At 34.6% G+C, this 20003-nt stretch overlaps 1 protein-coding gene across 1 annotated transcript; it reads right to left on the bottom strand.

Moving 5' to 3' along the window:
* Positions 1-5320: 5320 nt before the first annotated feature.
* LOC131988316 (obg-like ATPase 1) lies at positions 5321-16497 on the bottom strand. The gene is made up of 11 exons (XM_059353435.1): positions 16405-16497; positions 15974-16071; positions 14429-14572; positions 14210-14337; positions 13242-13417; positions 12374-12454; positions 11850-11947; positions 11087-11227; positions 9506-9602; positions 5583-5705; positions 5321-5445 (listed from the first exon to the last, which is right to left on the bottom strand). The coding sequence occupies exons 2-11, from the start codon at positions 16069-16071 to the stop codon at positions 5341-5343; spliced, it is 1191 nt and encodes a 396-aa protein (XP_059209418.1). The 5' UTR covers positions 16405-16497; the 3' UTR covers positions 5321-5340.
* Between the last annotated feature and the right edge of the window lie 3506 nt (positions 16498-20003).

Here is a 20003-nt window from a genome sequence, read left to right as displayed (position 1 = left end):
GTTTATAACTTATCATAAATAACCAAAATAACAATTGTTAACATTAACATTTACATATGAGCGTTTTTAAATGAGAAACTGTCTTCAGTGTCGATTTATTTGTGGATATTTATACAAAAAAATCCCACAAAACATGCATAAAAACCCCACAAAAAATCCAAAAAACATAAAAATGTTTTTAAAAAGTACATAAAATTTACAAAAAACATTAAAGACAAAATATTGCAGTAAAAATGCTGAATGCACACTGCAAAATTTGAGAAAAAAATGGATGCCATTGGCTAAGCGGAATGCCAGTTTATTTTTTTATGTGCTTCCTCTTTGTTGTTGAAGTTATACACTTTATTTCATCGTTTTCATGTTAAATTAAGTTATATATACTTTATATTTATATATACTCTAAATCTGGCTCGTTGTTTTGACAGTTTTGAAAGTTTTATGTTGAGTGTAAATCTTCAGTTGGCCTCCATTACTACAGAAGTTATTACAGTCTTTAATACTAACTTATAGCTGGTTATAACAGTTTATTTCGCATTCAGATTGTCACATAAATAACCAAAATAACAATTGTTAATATTAACATTTACAAATGAGCGTTTTTAAATGAGAAACTGTCTTCAGTGTCGATTTGTGGATATTAATACAAAAAAAATCCCTCATAAAAAACACAAAAAAATGTTTTAAAAAATACATAAAAATCACAAAAAACATTAGACAAAATATTAAATTAAAAATGCTGAATCCACACTGCAAAATTTGAGGAAAAAAAATGGATGCCATTGGCTAAGCGAGTAATTTTTTTTTTTATGTGCTTCCTCTTTGTTGTCGAAGTTAGACACTTTATTTCATCGTTTTCATGTTAAATAAAGTTATATAGACTTTATATATATAGACTCTAAATCTGGCTCTTTGTTTTGACAGTTTTGAAAGTTTTATGTTGAGTGTAAATCGTCAGTTGGCCTCCATTACTACAGAAGTTATTACAGTCTTTAATACTAACTTATAGCTGGTTATAACAGTTTATTTCACGTTCAGATTGTCACATAAATAACCAAAATAACAACTGTTAACATTAACATTTACAAATGAGCGTTTTTAAATGAGAAACTGTCTTCAGTGTTGAGTTATTTGTGGATATTTTGTCTCTTTTGACACGTTTATCAGGTTTGCTCGGATAAAACTAACAATAACTAACTACCTCAATATTTCACAGGCTTCCTTTTTTAAATAGATAAATGTTTGAACAAGTCTGAAGCAGAAGTGTGTCACTGCAATATTTTCCTACACGGTTTAATCAGAATCAATTGGTAACACGATGCATATAAAGAGATGTACACTTAATCAAGTCGTAAATCCATCAACATAAAAACTAAACAGGCTTTAGATTAAAGGGAAATAAATATTAAATGGCAAGAAAGGTCCAGAATTAAAGTTTGTTCTTGACCTCAGAAGAAAAGGTTCATGGTTTGGTCCACCATTAAAGCAAAAAGAAAGAAAGAAGTAAATGTAAAGTTTTTAGCAATTGTTTAAAAAGAAATAAAATCTTTATCTTATTATATATAAATCTTATTTATATTATTTAGCAGGAGTCTGTCAAAGTAATGACTTTTTCAGTCAATTAACTAGATGTACATCAAACATCTATACTGAATTAAATAAACCATAAAGATATATGCATTTTTTTTTTCAAATTCAAGTGATTACAAAGTGGAAATCCTACATGGTTTAACCCTAACACAAAAAGAATTACAAAAACTCCCACATAAAAACCACACAAAAAATCCAAAAAACACCACAAAAAAACCCATAAAAATCACATAAAACATGAGACACAAAATATTGCATTAAAATGCTGAATCCACACTGCAAACATTTTTTTTTAAATGGATGGGTGTGATTACAAAGTGGAAACTAAATGTTAAGGCAGGAAAGACATGTCCAGATTTAAAGTTTGTTCTTGACCTGAGAAGAAAAAGTTCACAGTAAAAGTCCTTTTGTGATCTCAAAAGTAAATGTTTTTATCATTTGTTAAAAAAAAATACAAACTTGTATTTGATTTTATTCCTACCTGTAAGGAACAAAAGTGGGTCACTGCAGTAATGATTTATTTTCTCCATTGTTTAATCATACGTTCATAAATTAAATAACTGGGGGGAAAAAATCAGAAAAAGGAACATTAAAGTGATCACAAGATGGAAATTAAATACGATGTGTATTATGAGGCAAGATTGATTTAAACAGGTTGACATAAGTAGATAGAATTATATAGTGGTCTTTTGAAAATGATTTTAGTGATTCTATCTTAAAATTCAATAAGTTTAACATTCAAATGAGGAAATACAAGCAATTATATTCACTTTTCTATTTATTTAGTTTGTGATAACTACATACTGTCTTTCTTACCAAAAGCTTGCTTTATGCAAAAAATTATCTCAAAAAAAGACACACAAAATGACCAAAAAGACACAAAGTAACTGAAAAAACACACAAAAGGACAAAAAAAGAGACACAAAATGACCAAAAAAACCACAAAAGGACCAAAAAAAAAAGACACAAAATGAGAAGACAAAATGACCAAAAAAACCCAGATGACACAAAATGACCAAAAAAGACACAAAAGGACCAAAAAAAGACAAAATGAGAAGACAAAGTGACCAAAAAACCCCACAGATGACAAAATAAAAAAAAGACATAAAATGACCAAAAAAAGGACCAAAAAGACACAAAATGACCAAAAAAGACAAAATAAGACAAAATGACCCAAAAAAACCCACAGAAGACACAAAATGACCCAACAAAAAGACACCTTAGAAAAAAACCTTAGAGTTGAGCTGACAGCAGGGCTTCATGCTGCTTCGTTTTTACGTCGTGACGTCATGAAGAAGTCTACTCCGGTGCTTTCATGGACTCCAGAGGGTTAAAAACATCATTCTATAAGCTGATTGTAATCAGAAACTATTATGTCCGAACTAAGCTGTGACCTCAGAATGTAACAAGAGGAAAAATGAGAAACAGACGAAGCAAAAGCAGGTTTGTTTCCTTTTATTGACACATGCATATTGATGAGGATGACATTGATTAACTCCTGGCTCCCTATTGTTCATATCCTCGTCTATATTTCACCAGATGTTGATGACGGGACCTTTATTTCAAAATAAAAGCAGTGAGGTGAAACATGATGAAGCTGTACAGTCCAGATGATCCACACAGATTAACAGTGAAGCATTGTTCACAACGTGAAAGTCATGTTTTTCTTTATTTATTTATTTATCCAGCCCAAAACCAAAGTCAATAAAAGCAGCGTGTATAACAACGTTCTCCATTCAGGTGTCTTTGTAAATTAAAAATGTTCTTTTTTTACTCAGAATACAGTAAAGTAGCAGCCTGGAGCGCAACACTGACTGATGGTTCTCATTTTCTCTTAATGGTTTAAAAAGCACCAGTCAATCTTTTAGAAACACGGGATATTTTAGCATAATTAGAAGAGGAATTAATGTGAATAGCATAAATGTAAAAAAGTTAAATTGGAGGAAAAGGCATTAAGAACTGAGAAACTAATGAATGTCTTTTAAATTCTAGGTGAAAAATAGCAATAATTCATTCAAGATGGCTTTTAGTTAACTAAAACAACACATGTTTTCTTTGATATAAGAGCTGATTTACATATTGAGCACATCTGTCTGTAATAAAGCGCTAATTAATAACATCGTTATGATGATGAGAGCTCGTCAATTAATCTGCATCATTATAATGACGGTTATTTATCAGCTAATGACAGAAAGGCAAGCTGCAGCTACTCAGATAAATAAAAAATCAGCCTTAAGATCTCAATTACAGTCATGGAAAACATAATTAGACCATTGTTTTCTTCAGTTTATTGTCCAAATATAAAACTGGCTCATAAGAGTTTAATTTAAGAGCTGATATCTAGACATTTAACATGGTTTTATTGATAATGATTTTGGTTATTGTTGAACAAAACCATGTTAAATGTCTAGATATCAGCTCTTAAATTAAACTCTTATGAGCTATTTTTGTTGTTATTATTATATTTGTCCAAACAAATGTACCTTTAGTTGTACCAGGCATTAAAATGAACAAGAAATTGAAGAAAACAAGGGTCTAATTATTTTTTTCCATGACTGTATTTCAAAAATGAACCTTAATTTAAGTCTCCCGAACTAGAAAACAATATGCAGTTTGTGTTGTTTATCCGTCAACAAAAAAATCTATATTTCTCAGTTCAATAATACCTTCTGGAGATGATTATAGCTATTATAAGAGCGTTTTCAAAATTGTTACAGTTGGTGCCATTTGAAAACTTGCTCCACATATTACAGGAAGGAATGTGTGCTATTGTTTTATGAAAACATTAATTATTTTTAATTAATTCTGGTGCAGACCTGGAGGCCCTGTAGAACCTGATAATTTAATAAAAATCTGCACTTGAGTCCAATTAAAATGTAATAAAACCTGATGATGTAATAACTTCCCGATAATGAAATAAAGTGCATTTCCCAATAATGTAATACACTTTTTATATATATCAAAATGGGGTCCCCATGTCTCTTTGTGAGGTCATAGAACCACATGGATTTCTTCCAGCTAATCAGCAAAGATCAGGCTACGTTACTAGATTAAAGTGGCAAATCTACAAGAAAAAAAACTTGCAGATTTTAGAGATTTAAAGTGGCAAATCTGCGCGAAAAAAGTCGCAGATTTACGAGAAAAAAGTGCAAAAACACAACTTTTTTCTCGCATTCACCACTTTAAATCTCATAAATCTGCATATTTTTCTCGTAGATTTGCCACTTTAATCTCATCAACTTTTTTACCATTTTAGAATTTTTTTTCTCACAAATTTGTAACCTTTTTACCATTAATTTGAGATTTTTTTCTCACAAATTTGTAACTTTTTTTAACATTAATTTGAAATTTTTTTCTCACAAATTTGTAACTTTTGTTAACCGTTAATTTGAGATTTTTTTCTCATAAATTATAACTAAATTATTACATTATTGGGGAATTATTACATTATCAGGACTTGGGAAATGAAGGCTCACCTGATAATGCAATAACCTCCCAATAATGTTATACTTCATTACATTATTGGTAAAAAGTGTATTACATTATTGGGAAGTTATTACATCATCAGGTTTTATTACATTTTCAATGGACTCAAGTGCAGATTTTTATTACATTATCTGGATTTTATTACATTATCAGGTTCTCCAGGCCTGTAGAGTAAATACCTCTGGATGGTCTCAATTCAAAAGAGCCGTATGGAAACCAGCAGACAGTGTTGCACTCTGACTCGTCTTTTCTCTGCCTGTGGGCTTCTCATGGTTTCTTCTTCGGTGCGTTGGGTGTGTTGAATTTGAAAAAGATAATGTCTCCGTCCTCCACCACGTAGTTCCGGCCCTGTTGTCTGTATTTTCCAGCAGCCTGTGAAAAAGAAATTAAAAAAAAAAATTGTATTCAAGGACGTTTTCTCAAAGTGAACTGCTGGTTTGTTTGGCAGGAATTCAACAGTGCACCAGTTCAAGCTTATAATTAGTGAGTATAAAAAGAGACACACACACCTTGGCTGCACTCTCGCTGCCCTCCTCTTTGAAGTCCACGTACTTCATCACCTCGGCCATGATGAAGCCTTTCTCAAAGTCAGTGTGGATCTTCCCTGCAGCTCCCGGAGCCTTGGTCCCTTTCTGTCGGAGCAACAACATGGAAAATAAAAAACCTTGAGGAGTTCTACCACAGATAAGGAGGCTTCGTTGTGTCACTAATAACACAACGTGCTGCCCACCAACATTATGGAGACACAAGACACTCAATTCTGTTTGCAACGCCGGAGAAAAAAAACCTGCTGCCAAAATACCAAATGGATTTTTAAAAAGGCTTTTTACAGAACAGTAACCTCCAGAGACGAGAGGTTCAATCTACATGTTGAAAAACCTGCACGTCTATCTAGAAAGGAAGAAGCGTGTGTGTGTCTAGTTCATATCTCTCTGACCATTAGACTGACCTGTCTTTTTTAAGAAATTTAGTTTTTTTGGTCATTTTGTGTCTTTTTTATAGCCTGGCTAACACCAGACCAAATCTCATTGGAGATTAGGTCTGGACACCTTCAATGCATTTCTCCGTAGAGGAGGTGTGGTTTACGATCCTCCGGAGCCGTTTATTGGACGCTTAGAATGTCTATCAAAGCGTCTGTAGGCAGCTCTTAGCCAATCAGATCAGTTATACCAGATGATGTAGTAGAGCAACAGAGATGGATGTTTGTTGTGTGTGTGTCTGTGAGAGAGTGTTGCTGCTGCTTTGCTTCTCCAGTTCTCGCTTTCTGCAAGATTATTTATTTTCACGCTTTATTCCCCCTCATGACATTCTGCCACACACATCCACTGATTTTATGGGCAATAAACAAGCTGCTGCGGGCCTCTTGGCGGCTCCGCTGTCCCCCGATTCGGAGCGAGATCACCGGCGGTGACCGGCGGTCTCGCCGGCTCGGCGCAACGAGCCGCAGAAACCGCCCGTGCGGCGCTAATAGCCCCGCTACCGGTGATCTGGCTCCGAGCCGGGGGACAGCGGAGCCGCTGAGAGACCTTTCGCCTTTCAACTTTCGCTCTAAACTATTTAAAACACCATCTACAGCTAAAGAGAGTTTCGCGTCTGCAGCAGCCATGTTGGATCCGGAAAGCTTCTAAGTGCCGAGTAGTACGCGTCATCTTCTCACCGTCCCTCCCCGCTCTGTGATTGGATCCCTAAAACAGGGCTAAGATAATTGCCTCGTTTCCAGACTGGCTGGAGGTTCGAAATCAAATTCGAGCGCGCAAGGCAGTCTGGGTATACCCAGGCTATCTTTTTTAGGTCATTTTGTGTCTTTTTTGTCATTTTGTGTCTTTTTCTGGTCATTTTGTGTATTTTTTTGTCATTTTGTGTCTTTTTTGGTAATTCTGTGTATTCTTTTGTCATTTTGTTTCTTTTTAAAGAAATTTAGTTTTGTCATTTTGTGTCTGTTTTGGTAATTCTGTGTATTTTTTGTCATTTTTGTGTCCTTTTTTGGTCATTTTTGTGTCATTTTGTGTCATTTTTTGTGTCTTTTTTGGTAATTCTGTGTATTTTTTGTCATTTTTGTGTCCTTTGTTGGTCATTTTGTGTCATTTTTTTGGTCATTTTGGGTCATTTTTTGGGTCATTTTGTGTCTTTTTTGGTAATTTAGGTTTTTTTTGTCATTTTGTGTCTTTTTGTGTCATTTTGTCTGTTTTTGTGTCTTTTTGTCATTTTGTGTCTTTTTTAGTAATTTTGTGTCTTTTTTTTGGTCATTTTAATACTGCCTCCAGCTGCCCCCAGGTAATTTGAGTGTGAGACCCCTGGTCTAGGGCATATCTCTCTGACCTCAGATTTCGTATGTGTCTTGCTCATGGCACGAAGGTGTGCATCCTCGACTTTGAAGATTTTTTAATACATTTTTCTAAATATCATCATTATGTACGTAGGACGTGTTGCAGCATTGCATTGATTCTGATCGGATGCCTTGTAGGGGAGCAAAAAATGACAGAAAATGACTAAAAAAAAGACAGAAAGTGACTAAAAAAAAAGACAAAATATCAAAAAATGACACAGAAGGAGCAAAAAATGACACAAAATGACTAAAAAAAGACAGAAAGTGACTAAAAAAGACACACAGTGACTTAAAAGACACAAAATAACAAAAAAAAATGACACAAAATAACAAAAAAATGACACAAAATGACACAAAATGACAAAAAAAAAAGGCAGAAAGTGACTAAAAAAGACACAAAATGACTTAAAATGACACAAAATGACACAGAAGGAGCAAAAAATGACACAAAATGACAAAAAAAAAAAGACACAAAATGACTAAAAAAAGACACAAAATGACTAAAAAAAAAAAGAGACAAAATCAGAATACATGTGGGAGTGTCTCAATGCATCATGGGACTTTTCTAGAACTTATAAATCATGGTGGAAGACGACTATAGCGGAGGGAGCTCAGATATAACAGCTATAAGCTCTCAAATACTTTTTGAATTTCATTTCTATCTGCTACAGAGGCTGAAAAATCTATCATTTAGTAGGAAGAGTTGACACTTCTGTTGGATTTACAGAAAAACTTCAGGTTTTAGGGGCTTATTTCAAAATCGCCCAGAGGTTTTACAGGAAGTTTTTACAGCCGTTTTAGGCCTCAATGGGTTAAATACGATTTAAGACTTTAATGAAGCAGCCGGATGAGACTGAAGACGGTTCAGGAGAAGCAAACCACAGAAAGAAGGGAAAGCTATGATACAAGTTACTGAAATATTAGGGAACAGCTGAAGAAAAAAATGAACTTAATTCTATTTTTGTCCTTTTTTAAATTTAGCAGTCAGCACAGGAAGCACATAGCAAGTAGCTTTGAGTCAGCAAGGCCTCAAGACTCAACTGAGTCATAATAAATGAAAACACCTGAAAGGATTTTGAGTTCTACTCTGCAGAAAACAGTCAAAACTCACATCGTGTTCCTTTTATAAAGCAGCTACTGGGTGATTCTCATCAACATGGTACAGCTCATAGCAGAAACCCCAGAGCATTAAATACATATTGTCTTTGACCCTTTGTAACATATATAGTCTAAAGCCACTGTTTAATATGAATTTATAATATATTTAAACACTTAAGGTATTTACTGACATTTTTAGAGACACTGTGAGCAAAATTCATTACAGTAACACATTCTTAAATAAACAACAAAAGTTTTTTTTTTCTTTGGCAAGCACTTAAATATGCTCAAGGGTAGCTGGTATCACCAAAATGTATTTTATTAAAATTTACACATTTTAATTTTAAAAATTCTATCATTAGCGTAACATTTAACCATTTTTTCTCATTAACTTTCATTCAGATTTAGTTCTTTATACATTGTTAAAAACCATAATGTTTGTTTATATTCTGTTAATTTATACATTTTTAAACAAATGTATATTTATTTTTATAAAGTTTATTAAATATTTATTGTGTATAAGTGTGGGGGAAACCATGACATTTTTATCTGGACGCATTACGGTAATGAATTTGTGAAGTTAAAAATATAGAAAATATTATTTTAGCACAAAACAATGAATTATGCCTCATTATGGCTATATTGTTCATTCATATACAAGTGAAATATATTTAGTTTAATAAAGTACGGCCTTATAATCTTCACAGACAGAACTTAGACTGGCTTCATGAGAATCACCCTACTAACTAAATATGCATAAACTGTGTATGCTGCACTTTGGAAAACTCTAAGTCAACCATTAGTCAACTTATCAATAAGTCACTCAACAGAAAAATAATTGGCAACTACTTTAATAATAGATTCATCTCTTAGGAATTGTTCATGCAAAAATGGCAGCACTGTAAAAAAAGTGTGTCTAAAAACAAGATAAAAACACTAAATCTGAGGGAAGTAAAGAAGAAAAGTTTTTTATATTAAGTTTTTTAGTTTTTTATATTAAGCACTCACCCTGACGGTCCACGCTCGCACCTCATCTGGTCCCGCTGTGAAGAAGTACTCCAGCTGCAGAGCTGCGTAGCCCGTCTTTATTATTTTGGTCAGAACACTAAAAAAGACACAGAGAAGCCACGATGGAGCCGTTCAAGTAAACATGCATCTTTAAAAATAACAATCCATAACAAAAGATTCACAGTACAGTGTGTATGTGCTAACAGGCTAAGAGTTAGCTCTGTAGCAGTACAGTGTGTATGTGCAAACAGTTAGCTCTGTAGCAGTACATTGTGTTTGTGCTAATAGGCTAACAGTTAGCTCTGTAGCAGTACATTGTGTATGTGCTAATAGGCTAACAGTTAGCTCTGTAGCAGTACAGTGTGTATGTGCTAATAGGCTAACAGTTAGCTCTGTAGCAGTACAGTGTGTATGTGCTAATAGGCTAGCAGTTAGCTCTGTAGCAGTACAGTGTGTATGTGCTAATAGGCTAACAGTTAGCTCTGTAGCAGTACAGTGTGTATGTGCTAATAGGCTAACAGTTAGCTCTGTAGCAGTACAGTGTGTATGTGCTAACAGGCTAACAGTTAGCTCTGCAGCAGCACAGTGTGTATGTGCTAACAGGCTAACAGTTAGCTCTGTAGCAGTACAGTGTGTATGTGCTAACAGTTAGCTCTCTAGCAGTACAGTGTGTATGTGCTAATAGGCTAATAGTTAGCTCTCTAGCAGTACAGTGTCTATGTGCTAACAGGCTAACAGTTAGCTCTGTAGCAGCACAGTGTCTATGTGCTAACATGCTAACAGTTAGCTTTGTAGCAGTACATTGTGTATGTGCTAATAGGCTAATAGTTAGCTCTGAAGCAGTACAGTGTGTATGTGCTAACAGGCTAACAGTTAGCTCTGTAGCAGTACAGTGTGTATGTGCTAACAGGCTAACAGTTAGCTCTGTAGCAATACAGTGTGTATGTGCTAACAGGCTAACAGTTAGCTCTGTAGCAGTACAGTGTGTATGTGCTAACAGTTAGCTCTGTAGCAGTAAGTGTGTATGTGCTAACAGGCTAACAGTTAGCTCTGTAGCAGCACAGTGTGTATGTGCTAACAGGTTAACAGTTAGCTCTGTAGCAGTACAGTGTGTATGTGCTAACAGGCTAACAGTTAGCTCTGCAGCAGTACAGTGTGTATGTGCTAACAGGCTAACAGTTAGCTCTGTAGCAGTACAGTGTGTATGTGCTAACAGGCTAACAGTTAGCTCTGTAGCAGTACAGTGTGTATGTGCTAACAGGCTAACAGTTAGCTCTGTAGCAGTACAGTGTGTATGTGCTGCTGCTGCAGGAGGTGTTCACTTAGCGATCTCTGTCTCAGAATTATTTTGTGGTTAAATACCAGTTTTCATAGCACAACACAACAAAAACATAATACAATTTTTAAAAGCATTTTGGTGTTGTTTTTTTTAACCAATCTGACATTTTATAGACTAAAAGATTAATAACAGAGATGAATCAAAGAACATAACAGTTAGTTGCAGCTCTAAGTGGCAGTTCAATCATTTCTTTACCTGATTTATGATATTACTGCCTGTTCCACTGTGAGTCTGTGTCTCACCTCTGTGTCTTCACTTCCTCCAGGTATTTTATCCTCTCCTCCTCCTCCATGTCCAGCAGTTTAGACTCAATAGCTCCACTCACAGGGATGACCACAGCACCGGGGTCATGAGCGTCTACCCACTCCTTGATCTTCGCCAACCTGAGAAAAAACAGCAGCCGAGAGTTATTCTGAATGTTCAACAACAGCTGATTAGCAGTGGTGGAAAAAAGTATTCAGATCTTTTACTTCAGTAAAAATACTAATGACACACAGTGAAATTACTCCACAACAAGTAGAAGTCCTGCATTCAAAACTTACTGAAGTAAAAGTACAAACGTATCAGCATCAAAAGTAAAAGTACTTGTTTTGCAGAATGAACCCACTAAGATTGTTTTATATATTTTGAATATATTATTACACTATTTGTATTGATGCATTTATGTAAGCAGCATGTTAATTTTGTAAAGACAGGGCTCATTTAACTATCTAATATACTGTTATGAGGTATCATTTAAAAACAAATGTCTTAATCACTTTAAATTTATCATGTTTTTTATGTTAAATCTTGACACAAAAGTAACTAAAGCTGTCAGATAAACGTAGTGGAGTAAAAAGTACAATATTTCCCTCAAAATGTAGTGGAGTAGAAGTATAAAGTTAGATAAAATGGAAATACTCAAGAAAAGTGCAAGTACCTCAAATTATACTTAAGTACAGTACTTGAGTAAATGTACTTAGTTATTTAATGTACGGGACACTGTGTAGGTGTCAGAAAACGCACCACTTGTTCTTTTTTCTGATGTAATCCTTCTCCGACAGGTTGACCAGGTAGATCATGGGCTTGGATGTCAGAAACAGGTATTTGTTCAACACCTCGATCTGTGGAGAGAATTTAGACAAATTCAAAGAACAAAACAGTTAATTGCAGCTCTAAGTGGCAGTTAAATCATTTCCTTTAACCTCAATCTGAATAAATTGATTTGTTAGTCTTATTTTTCATTTATGAATATAACTCGCCTGTTTTGTAGGCAGCAGTCTATTCCCAGGTGAAAAAAATAGTGATGAAATAATTATGGGGCCCTTAAAATCAGGAAATTTCATATTAAAGTTTTTGCCTTTTTTCCCCATCCTATTGTATCCTTATCTCTATGTGCAACTGTGCACAAAAATAATGAATCCAAATGTTACGACTAAAGCTTTAAAGTGTTCTGTACAGCCCAACTTTCTGCTGATTCCACTACATTTTTAGGACTTTTACACCAAACACAGGAACTGATTCAAGCACACACAAACATGCATCATTACCTCTTTGTCATTCCAGTCGTGGCAAAACCGGATGTGTTTCTTCTCCTCCACGATCCAGTTCTTTACCTTCAGCATGATGTCCTGAAGCAACAAGCAGCAGGTTAGAAGATTTCTGCACACTGATTACAGCTGATCATTTCCTGTTTTCACACGGTCGGGATGCATTTTGGTACAAATGTGAAACAGGACAACACACTGCAGAAAAGGTGTTTAGTCTAAAAACCAGATAAAACAGTAAATCTGAGGGAAATGATCTTGCTGCATGGACAGATAATTTACCTTGACAAGATTTCTTAAATTAAGATTATTAAATCTAGAAATAAGCATGTTGAACGCTTAAAATAAGAAATTAACTCTTGAAACAAGATAAATTAAAGCTGCCAGCAGTGATGAACTGGCCCGAGCAGAGTGACCTGATGATTATTTGGTTCCTACCAAGATAAAAAAAACCTTTAGATTTGGAAGTGTTAGATAATGTATCTTGTTTTAAGAGTTAATTTCTTGTTTTAAGCGTTTTTGGTCATTTTGTGACCAAAATAAGATGTAAAAAGACAAAAATGACACAAAACGTTTTTTTATCTTGGTAAGAAACAAATAATCATCAGGTCACTCTGCTCGGGCCAGTTCATCACTGCTTGCACCTTTAAATTACCTTTTTTTAAGAGTTAATTTCTTATTTTAAGTGTTCAACATGCTTATTTCTAGATTTAATAATCTTAATTTAAGAAATCTTGTCAAGTGAAATTATCTGTCCATGCAGCAAGATCATTCCCTCAGATTTAGGGAATTTCTCTCTTTTTTATTTTCGTTTTTAGACTAAACACCTTTTTTGCAGTGCAGATGTTTCGTACAAACAAACTTTACTTACATATTCAGGTTTGAGCTTTTTGTCACTTCCTCTGACGGCAGTTTTCTCCAGTTTGTCGATAACCGGAGCGATCATCTCCTCGTCTTTTAGTCGCAGCTCCTCGTGGATGATCTCGATGTCCCTCACCGGGTCGACGTTACCCTCCACATGGATGATGTCCTCATCGTCAAACGCACCTAAGAGGAAGGAAGGCAGCATGTTTGAACCCAGAGCAGCAGATATTACTAAGATGTACAGTTGAAACCAGAAGTTTACATACACTATATAAAAAGACACATATGCTTTTTTCTCACTGTCTGACATGAAATCAGACAATCACTTTTCCTGTTTTAGGTCCGTTAGGATTCCCAAAATTATTTGTATTTGCTAAATACCAGAATAATGAGAGAAGGGGTTTTTTAGACAACTTTTTATTACTTTCTTCAAAGTCAGAAGTTTACATACACTAAAATGATTATGCCTTGAAACAATTTGGGAAAGCCCAGATGATGCTGTCATGTCTTTGGAAGCTTCTGATTGGTTTATTGACAACATTAGAGTTAATTACAGACACACCTGTGGATGTATTTTAAGGCACATCTGAAACACACTGCTTCTTTGTGGAACATCATGGGAAAGTATATATATATATATTCAATTTGATTCTAATTTTGTAAAATAAATCAATGAAATTCAACACGTTTTTTTCAATATTTGATATTAATGCCATAATAACTGCATTTTATTTTTTAAGTTCTCTCTACTTTTAAGCATAATTGTGCCACTTCCAGAGAGATGTACGACTTACATGTTGCTGTGAAATACAAGGCCACAGCGAGTAAAATCTGACAGGAGCTGAAACTTCTTGGATTTCAAAGGGTTAAGAAACGTAGTAGTGGATCCTAAGTGTCCCTCTAACACCTGTCCACTCCACTCAGTCATTACTACACAGCAGCTGCAGACAGACGGTGGTATTATTGAGAACTCACGGGTCATGTGGAAGATGGCGTCACAGGCACTGATGTGGGAGAGAAAGGCGTTTCCTAGTCCCTGTCCAGCGTGAGCTCCTTTCACCAGACCAGCAATGTCCACCACATTTAGAAAAGCTGGAACCTTACTAAAGAAACACAGGAAGAGGAATCGTAGATGAGACAGATTTCCACTGATGCAGGACTGAAATGAACAACCAGGACAAAAGACAAACGCACCTGGCTGGTTTGTGGTATTGGCAAAGGAAATCAAAGCGGTCGTCAGGAACAGGAACTCTGCTTTCATTGGGATCGATCGTGCAGAAGGGGAAGTTCTCTGCAGCAGCCTGGCTTTTAGTCAGCACGTTGAAAAAGGTGGATTTCCTGCAAGAGACAGTCAACAGCTGTGAAATAATCAACCCTGAGTGATGAATTAGGGCTATATAAAAATATATCGATATATTTCTAAATGTAATATGGAATTAGACCAGATATTGCATGCATGCATATATATATATATATATATATATATATATATATATATATATATATATATATATATATATATCTCGATACAGTTTAAAACATTTTTTTTTAATATATAAATGCTGCCCTTACTAGTTGTCATATTTAGTTCTTTTGTAATGTTTGTTATTCTTTTCAAATCAAACTTTATTTATACAGCGCTTTTCATACATATAAATGCAAAGTGCTTTACAAAAAATAAGAACAAAAACAGACAACAAAAATGACAAAACCCATCCTTCCCTTCCCCACATACACATCTGTATGTACATATACACAAATATGCGCACACACACACACAAACGTAGACACGCATGCACACAAACACACACTCAGACTCACACACAGCACATATTGATTGACAGTGTAGTTATATGTTTTCACATATAAATATATTTTACATTTATTTAAAAACTATGTTATTTCATTGGCAAATTTCTATAAGATATTTTTTATTTAAATGTTAAATTTATGGAGTTTTGATTGTTTTTAAAAAAGTTGTTAAACAGTATTTATGTTCACTGAAATAAACGTTTTCAATGAAAATACTACTTGTGACATGTCAGATTTGACTTTGACTGAACATTTGCTCTCACGTTGCGATAAAAATATTAGGATATATATCGTATATCGATATTCAGCCTGAATATATCGCCCAGCCCTAATTGAGGCGTTTGTTCAAGGATTTTTTTTAGTGTGATGGTTAGTAGGTTGTGGTTTTTATCACTTATTCTGTTGACATATTTCTGCCATTTAGCCTCAATTATTTCTTTCAAGTTTGCAAATTTTAGAAACCCAGTGATTGGTTGGAGTGTTCTGATGGGTCATTATGACATCAGAAAGTTTGGAGACTCTCTTGGACAACTTGTACAACATCATATATTAGCAGACTGTCACCTGAGACATCAGTGAACTAAGTTTTTGTAAATCAAGCTGTTTTATTGATCTGTACTTTTTTCAAAAGTCTCTCCACAGATTGAGGTGTTGATACTGTGTTGTTACTCCTGTTATACAGTATTTATGTTCACTGAAATAAACAGTGTCAATAAAACTACTTGTCACATGTCATATTTAGCTTTGATGAACATTTGCTCTCACTTTGTGATAAAAATATCAGGATATATATCATATATTCAGCCTAAATATATTGGGATATGACTTTTAGTCCATATCGCCCAGCCCTATGGTGAATTGATGAATTCACTGGTGTTACAAAAATACTTTGCAAACATCCACAGTACTTATAAAACGTGTACATACCCAACATTAGGTAATCCAACAATTCCAATCTTCAGAGAGGTCCCAAACCGTCCGATTAATGGAGGCTGTTTGGGGGCTTCTGTCTTCTTTGGGGGCATCTGTGACAGTTACAACAACTTGGTTACATCAGGACTAAATATTTCACCGTAGACAGGATTATCTGTACCAACAACACAGCCCTGCTAGCAGCTAGAGATGCACATTTATCCCAGAGCAGCTGGTTCCTGTTGAGCAGCTCCACACAGAGAGAGAAACGTGTCTGCAGTCATTCAAACATTAGCATGTTGCTAACGTTAGCTCTGCTTACTGAAACCACTCCTAGCTACCAGTTAGCCTCAATATCTGACTCAACAGACACTACTGTTTTAATAGTCCGGCCGTTAACAATAATTGGAACATTAATAAGCTGAGAGAAAGTCATTAATTATTACCTTTGTGTGTGTTTTAACCCTCTGGTTTAGTTGCTGATGATGTGCTCTCAGCAGCCGCTCCGCTGGAAAGGAGAGTTGGAGAGACAACCGGAAGTGTTTTGACGTGACCGGGCTGTGATTGGTCGGAATGGAACGTCATCAGTATATGCTGGCGTCATGACGTAACCGACGTAACTGACAGATTCACAAAGTTAGGTTTTTTTGTTTGCAAGATATTTGCAGATTTATTTTAGATAATAATATAATATACCTGTGACTTCAAGCGCCTCTTGCAAGATGTACTTCTTGGTTTTAAAATGAGTAACATTTCAGTTGAAAAATAATATTATTTAATGAATGAATTATAATCCTTGCAAAGTTTTACATCCATACAAGTGAAATCTTTCTTTTGTGTTTTTATAAAAGAACTGGGGATGCACTTCAATTCAATATATAATGCTAAAAACAAGAAAGCTATCAAAACTGTGAGATGATGCTCCCACTACAGTATTTTTGATTCAATTTAATTTGTCTTTGTTTATATTATATTCAACGCCCCCTACTGGACGGATGTAGAAATGCAGCTACATCAGCATCTCACCCAAACACCATTTTTTGAAATAAGTTACACTTGTATTACAATTTACAATTTTAAAATACTTAGATTTAATTATTGACAAAGCATGAAGCTTCTAACTAAAGAAATCAGTCTGATTCTGATGAAGCTATAAGTCTCTTTTCTAACAAGTTTGAAAGATTCATTTTATTTACACCATCAATTCTAACAGTTTAAAGGTTTAGTACACCCCAACTCTAAACAGTTGGAAGGGTGATTACACCAAAATACAAAATACTAACAAATGATTAAAGGTTTGTTATATTTATATAATTTACATGTTGTTTGATTCAACTATTTCAGTTCTTAACCCTCTGGAGTCCACAAAAGCACCGGAGCACGATTTCTACACGCTTTTCCAGAAGTTTCCATGTCCCATTTAGCGCATCAACTCTTTTTCAGCAAAAGTGAAAACCACCATGACCAAGTGTAGTAACATGATTTTACTGAAGTTTTTGCTGAGGTTTTTCAAATATTACAATATTTTTCGTGATTTTTGTGTTTTTTTCTGTGTTTTTTTGTAAAAATAAAAAAAATGTCAAAGTGTTTTTTGTATTCTTTTGTGGGGTATTATGTGTGGTTTTTATGTGTTTTTTTTTGTGGAAAAAAAAAGAAGTGTTTTTTTAATGCGTTTTTTGTGTGGGATTTTTTTGTAATTTTGTCACTATTTTTTTGTGTGTTTTTGGTTAAAAACATTTTTTTTGTGTTTTTTTATGTTTTTGTTTTAAAAAAAAATTGTGTTTTTTTTGTGTTCAAAATGTTGATCCTGTAAGTCAAAATGAAAAAAATAATGATCAGGTCGTATAGGTGAGGTTGTGGTGAAAAATACTTACATGGCATGGTGAACATTTTTTATGTGAAATATACAGGCAGAAAAAAAAAAAAGAGTCAAAAACCAACAAAATAGCCCCAAACTCTAAAGGGTTAATTGAGGATTTTTATTTAACAAAAACTGACCAAAACAGCCAAAACGGGATGATAATGACAAATCCATGGATGTTACAAGGGAACAGGATTATTGGCTGCTCTTCCTTCACAATAAAACAAACAATCTCTCCTTTAATAAGTGCTGTGAAGTTCATGTTGAGTGACACTTCACCACAAACCGGCTTCCCTTAAACTCTTCATCACAGTTCATATCAACCTGATATTAAACTAAAGGCAAACTTTAGTTGAGCTCCTTATCGTTTATTATGAAACTGCTACCATACAATGGCAGGAAATGTGTGTCTCGCTGCCCGATAGACACTTATAACTCTAAATATAGTGACATTTGTACTTTATGTTCTTGTAAAAGGAAAAAAGGAGCTTTGTAAACATTAGGTGTTACTTCCTCTGGATGCACACACTGCAGAAAAGGGTTGTCTAAAAATAAGATAAAAACATTACAAGTGTTTGATTTTTTGTTCATTTTGTGTCTCTTTTGTACATTTTTTGTCTTTGTTGGTCTTTTTGTGACCGAAAAAAGATGTAAAATTACACAAAATAACAAAATAACCAAAAAAAGACACAAAATGACCAAGAAAAGACACAAAAGAGACACAAAAATTATCAAAAAAGACACAAAATGATGTTGCACGCTTAAAATAAGAAATTAACTGTTAAAACAAGATAAATTAAAGCTGCCAGCAGTGATGAACTGGCCCGAGCAGAGTGACCTGATGATTATTTGCTTCTTACCAAGATAAAAAAAAACCTTTAGATTTAGAACTGTTACATAATTTATCTTATTTCTAGATTTAATAATCTTAATTTAAGAAATCTTGTCAAGGTGAATTATCTGTCCATGCAGCAAGATCATTTCCCTCAGATTTACTGTTTTATCTGGTTTTTAGACTAAACTCCTTTTTTGCAGTGCACAAATTAAATATACAGACTAAGAACTTTGACCTTTAGGCCTCATATGATGCCTGTTATGAATCATAATCTTGTACCTAATCACATGTGTCAAGTTTGATTTAAGATACAGCTGTATGAGGAAAATGTGGGCACTTTTTGGGCAGCTATTAAATAAAGCATCTGCTTTTTAGAATCCTTGTTTAAATTTTTGCATTTTCTTTTTTAATGAAATTGAAAAAAAAACGGTTTATCTTCGTATCCAACACAAGTTTTGTCTCTGTTCCATCTCAGACATCGATCTGGTTTTAAGGTAAAAAGACGTCTCTCTCTCTGTGAGGGAGTTATTTATTAGCTATTAATGATCCTGTAGGAAACACCACTGTGACTGATTTATAATAAAAAGAAGAAGAAAAAAGATATGACGACTGGATCCACCACTGTCAGTTTATTTTCTCTGTGATTTTGCATTATTTTATTATAACAAACCCTCACATATGTCATGATATTGACATCGAACATATTTCCCAGCTGAGGTGTTTAAGGTGTGAAAATGTCGCCTGGAAACAGTCAAATCTGCTGAACTCGTGTTTTATTTGCTGGTCACTCTCCCGATCAGACGGGCCAATCACAACCGTTATAAGGCGGGTTTGAAAGAAATATGAATCAAGAATACAGGAATCAAGATTTTGTTGTATTGTGTATTTCAAAAATGTTTTCAGACACATTTTAGTCGACTGTAGCTGTAATTTGACAAAGTTTGAGACCAGACTGCAATGTTTTTTCTGCTTGAAAATGGACAAATAGCCCCAATTAGCATGTGCAGCTCAACTCCACGCCACACAATCTGTTGCTGCATTTGGTTGAAAAGTCACGTTTTGATGCTTTGACTTGAGTCTATTCAGCTCTCACTGTTAACCCTCTGGGGTCTACGATGGTGGCGTCCTGATCAGATCATGTGACGTTTAACAAAAAAAAGAGGTCAAATGGAGCGCTGCTATCAACTTCACTCCAAAGTACAGACTTGAAACTTTCTCCCAGTTTTTGTTTGACATTCCTAGCTCATGTAAAACCAAAGATATGATCGTTTTAATTTGATAGGACAGAAATATTTGAGCGTTGAAGTAGCTCTCTGTGTAATTTCGCACATAGTTTGTTTTGAAGAGTT

The sequence above is a fragment of the Centropristis striata genome, chromosome 16 (assembly GCF_030273125.1).
Source record: "Centropristis striata isolate RG_2023a ecotype Rhode Island chromosome 16, C.striata_1.0, whole genome shotgun sequence".
In the NCBI taxonomy this organism is placed as follows: domain Eukaryota; kingdom Metazoa; phylum Chordata; class Actinopteri; order Perciformes; family Serranidae; genus Centropristis; species Centropristis striata.
This window is presented reverse-complemented; position numbering and strand designations above follow the sequence as displayed.